We start from the raw sequence: 4,830 nt of genomic DNA, 5'->3' as shown, positions 1-4,830 counted from the left end.
ATCAGGCACATCTTCACTACACCTACTTCACTACACTATGAGGCACATCTTCACTACACATCTTCACTACACTATGAGGCACCTCTTCACTATACTATAAGGCACCTCTTCACTTCATTGCACAACAACTATCACTTCAGCGCCTCAAAAACGCATCTAACCCCCAAATAATAATTTGATGTCCTGGTGAAGGCTGAGTCGATACAGATAATTAAAAATGGCTTGCCGAAAAACAGAAAACTTCCAAGATTGGGTGTATGAGCTTCTCCCTGAGGACGTGACTGACCTCCTACAAGACGGAGCGGAAATTCTTGGGGAGGGAGCGCACGCAATTGCTTACCTTGTCAAGTGGGGAAATGATGTAGCTGTTTTGAAAAAGGCAGTGTCACCATCAGCCAAAAAATTCTTCAAGGATGAGGCTGCCAAGATGTATGCCCTCGATGGTGCTGGGGGGATTCCTAAGGTACTTGGGTACTGTCCAAAACCTCCAGCGATCCTCCAGTCCTTCAGGGGTAAGCTCACACTCAACCACCTTCTCTCTGAAGATAACCTGATCTGCCAATATGACCTTATACAACTGGGGCTCCTCCTTGGTGAGAAAATCCTTGAGATGAACACGAAAGGTCTAGCACACAATGACATCAAGGAGGATAACATAATGATCCAAGGGCCCTCATCCCGGCCAGAGGTCAGCCTCATTGACCTCGGTCTGGCCTGTGAGATCGGTAAGTCTTGTAAAGTCAGCGCTGATTGCCTACACGAGGACTTCCCCTGGATGGCCCCTGAAGTCTGCCGTGGGTTTAGGACCACCAAGAATTCAGATACATATTCTTTCGGGTTTGTCCTGATGGAATTGATCAAGGAGGCCCCAGGGGACCATCCAGAGGTCACAAAACTCGCCAAGAAGGCCATGACCAAGCGCCGCACTGACCGGCCATCACTACCACACCTCCTCCGAGAATTCCGAGAAATCATCAGTTGAAGAAAAAATTTTAGGCCCCAAGCTATAAAGCACACACTATCTCTCACCTTCCCACAGCGTATCTGAACGAAACGAAAAACAAAACTCAAACGACAGGTAAACCTTGCATCCGATTCCTTGTCCGCCTGACTTCAACATTCCCCTAACTCAAACCTTCAACAGCACAACCTTGGACTTTTTTTCATAAGATGGCAGATCAATGGGTAAGGAAAACGCTTAAATTCACGATGTTAATTATATTTTTAAATAAATTGGGACCAAAACTCTACAAAATAAGGGTTAAAGTTGCTAAAACATCACGTGACTGAGAAAACTAGTTATTTATGATAGGATTGAAGGTCTAAATCGTTCCTAACTCATCACAAGCCATCAGAAAAATCTAGTCTGCATGTCTAGGTACAGATTGATTGATACGTTTATTGAGATACAAAAAACATTAGTACATCTCAAAGGGATGAAGTGACATAAGTCATCCCCACCCCAATCCAGGAATGTCCCTCTCAGGTCTCACATAAATCCCTAATATTTCATATAATCAGTTATATACATACATAGTTATATTCTAGATGAAAAATTTCTATATTTCTTTAATATATCATCTATTTTCCGATTTTTATACATCCACTCTATTTGCATGGGGACATTATTTATATGGACATTTCTATATACATTAAGCAATGGGCATTCCAGTATATAATGTGGCAGGGTATGGGATCTGGGTGTTCTACAAACTCTACATTCTTTATCCTGTTCACTTCTCTCAGCTCCAAGTTCCCAATAATATTTATATCCTAATCTTAACCTCATATACACTGAATCTTTCCACCTACTCCCATCTTTCCCATATATAAATTTTGTGTTCATGAGAACATGATGGTAATGTTTCATTGTTTCACTTTTCTCGTATATTTCATTCCTTTTGAAATTATCTTCTATTGATTGTATTTTCCGTAATTTGCTCCTTAATTGTTTCAAGGTTTTAGTACATATTATGTCGATCTCGGCCTTTTCCGTGGCTCTTTTTGCTATTATATTTACTGCTTCATTAAGACCAATCCCCACATGTGAAGGGACCCATACAAATTGAACATTATGGCCATTTTTCCTAATTGTATTTACTAATTTTCTACATGAACCAATAATGTGTTCAAAGACTGGACTCCCACTGTTCAAAGAATCCAAAGCTGCCCTACTATCAACAAAAAATATGCATCTTTATACACATTTACAACATTTTCCAACCATACTAAGATTGCATATAACTCAGCTTGTGTTGATGAAATAAAACTGCTCAACCGAAGTCCAATTTTGATGTCATCATTTCCTTGTTCTGTGTACTGTCTTATAAGGATCCCACACCCTGCCCTGCCACTTGACATAACTGAACCGTCACAATATACATGCAATGTGTTTATTTTAGGCAAATTACTAATCTTATTCCCATATAAAGCCCTTAACTGTCCTGGTTCATGTAATAATTTCTTCATTGTGAGAGGCACTATGTCTAACTCTACTTCTCGTTCTTCCCAGGGTGGATTCTTACAACTCTTCTGAACAGCTGTACTACACCAGTCTGCCAGATTACATTTTTTAATAATATTTACTAATCCATTCATGCATCCTCCCTTGCCTTGCCTACAGAAGGTCCGTTTACCTTTTAAACCATCATTTATATCTTGTACAAATTTACCCCCACTGTTCCCTCTCATTAATCGAACTGCTGCAACTGTATTAATTTCATTGACCCTCTGTGAAATGCTCTGTAACCATAGTTCCATTTTCATTATCTCAATCATTGCATCCTTTTGACACCCTAAAATTATTCTCATTGCATCATTTTGCATGATCTCAAGCTCCTGTAGCCTTCCTTCAGCAGTACAAGAGAGGACATAGTCTATAAGTGATCTGATGGTAGAAATATACATCATTCTCAGTATGGGTACCCCAGCACCTTTACCACAACATGCTAGAGCCTTCAAGGGCTGTAATCTTGCTCTACATTGAGTGAGGACATGATGTATTTCTGCCTCTTTACTTTCACTAGTAAAGCCAATATATATTCCTAAATATTTATACATTGACAATTTCTCAAAAAAATTTCCATTTAGAAAAATTCAGTTCCTCTTCCTTTACATTCACACTTGGTTTTATCTTCATTGATAACTAAGCCCATCTTTTGAGAAAGAACACTAAAATTATTTAATGCAATCTGCAAATTTTTGACAGAGTTTCCTTGAAATATGATGTCATCTGCATAAATGATGGTTACAACTCCTGTGGGATATTTGTGTCAGGCTATCTTGTTCATTAACACATTAAATAACATTGGGCTCAATACTCCCCCTAGTTCAAGTGCTCTTTCCTCAGACAAACATCCCTGATACCATACACACGCTCTCCTTCCATGCAAGTAGTCACCTATCCAGTGTAACAACTCCCCTGATACCCCTAGAGCAGCCAGTTCATTCATAACTACTTCACTGTGAGCTTTATCAAATGCTCCTTGTAAATCCACAAAAACTCTACATCTGTCTGCATCATTTGATAAACATTTTATAACACAGTCTGAAGTACATTTCCCTTCCAAAAAACCAAATAAATTACAAGATAGATTTTCCCCCACAATATATACAAGCCCATGTAATAATATTCTCTCCATCATCTTGCAAAAACAAAATGTTAAAGACACTGGCCTGTATCCACCAGTTGCCTTAGGGACAGGGATAACTATCACTTTCTTCCATTCTGTTGGTAATCTACCCTCTGTATAGCTCATGTTGAATAAATCTAATAATGGACTATTTTCCATACTAACTAAGCAGTTCCAAATTTCCTAAGTCACACAGTCTTCACCTGGTGCTGTAGATTTTCCTTTTTAACAGCATTTAATAACTCATCTTGAGTCTAAAAATCTAAATACTTATGGGAGTCAGAGAAGTAAATTTGACCCATCTAATCTATATAAAACAAAGAAGTATGTCTGTGGTGATGATGGATGGTGTTATATGTAGTGATGATGGATGGTGTATGTAGTGATGATGATTGGTGTTATATGTAGTGATGGTGGATGGTCTTATATGTAGTGATGGTGGATGGTGTTATATGTAGTGATGATGGATGGTGTTATATGTAGTGATGATGATTGGTGTTATATGTAGTGATGATGGATGGTGTTATATGTAGTGATGATGATTGGTGTTATATATAGTGATGATGACTGGTGTTATATGTAGTGATGATGATTGGAGTTATATGTAGTGATGATGGATGGTGTTATATGTAGTGATGATGGATGGTGTTATATGTAGTGAGGATGATTGGTGTTATATGTAGTGATGATGATTGGTGTTATATGTAGTGATGATGGATGGTGTTATATGTAGTGATGATGATTGGTGTTATATATAGTGATGATGACTGGTGTTATATGTAGTGATGATGATTGATGTATGTAGTGATGATGATTGGTGTTATATGTAGTGATGATGATTGGTGTTATATGTAGTGATGATGGATGGTGTTATATGTAGTGATGATGGATGGTGTTATATGTAGTGATGATGGGTGGTGTTATATGTAGTGATGATGGATGGTGTTATATCTAGTGATGATGATTGGTGTTATATGTAGTGATGATGGATGGTGTTGTATGTAGTGATGATGGATGGTGTTATATCTAGTGATGATGATTGGTGTTATATGTAGTGATGATGGATGGTGTTGTATGTAGTGATGATGGATGGTGTTATATGTAGTGATGATGATTGGTGTTATATGTAGTGATGATGATTGGTGTTATATGTAGTGATGATGGATGGTGTTATATGTAGTGATGATGATTGGTGTTA

General features: G+C 38.1%; 1 protein-coding gene across 1 annotated transcript; it reads left to right on the top strand.

Annotated features, from left to right (window-relative positions):
- Positions 1-217: 217 nt before the first annotated feature.
- On the top strand, positions 218-982 carry LOC121866177 (probable inactive receptor kinase At1g48480). Its single transcript, XM_042365781.1, has one exon. The coding sequence runs from the start codon at positions 218-220 to the stop codon at positions 980-982; it is 765 nt and encodes a 254-aa protein (XP_042221715.1).
- Positions 983-4,830: the final 3,848 nt, after the last annotated feature.

The sequence above is a fragment of the Homarus americanus genome, unplaced genomic scaffold (assembly GCF_018991925.1).
Source record: "Homarus americanus isolate GMGI-L3 unplaced genomic scaffold, GMGI_Hamer_2.0 scaffold27996, whole genome shotgun sequence".
Lineage (NCBI taxonomy): Eukaryota > Metazoa > Arthropoda > Malacostraca > Decapoda > Nephropidae > Homarus > Homarus americanus.
This window is presented reverse-complemented; position numbering and strand designations above follow the sequence as displayed.

Excerpts from the sequence above, each read along its gene's own strand:
- LOC121866177 (XM_042365781.1), top strand. The coding sequence starts at position 218 with ATGGCTTGCCGAAAAACAGAAAACTTCCAAGATTGGGTGTATGAGCTT.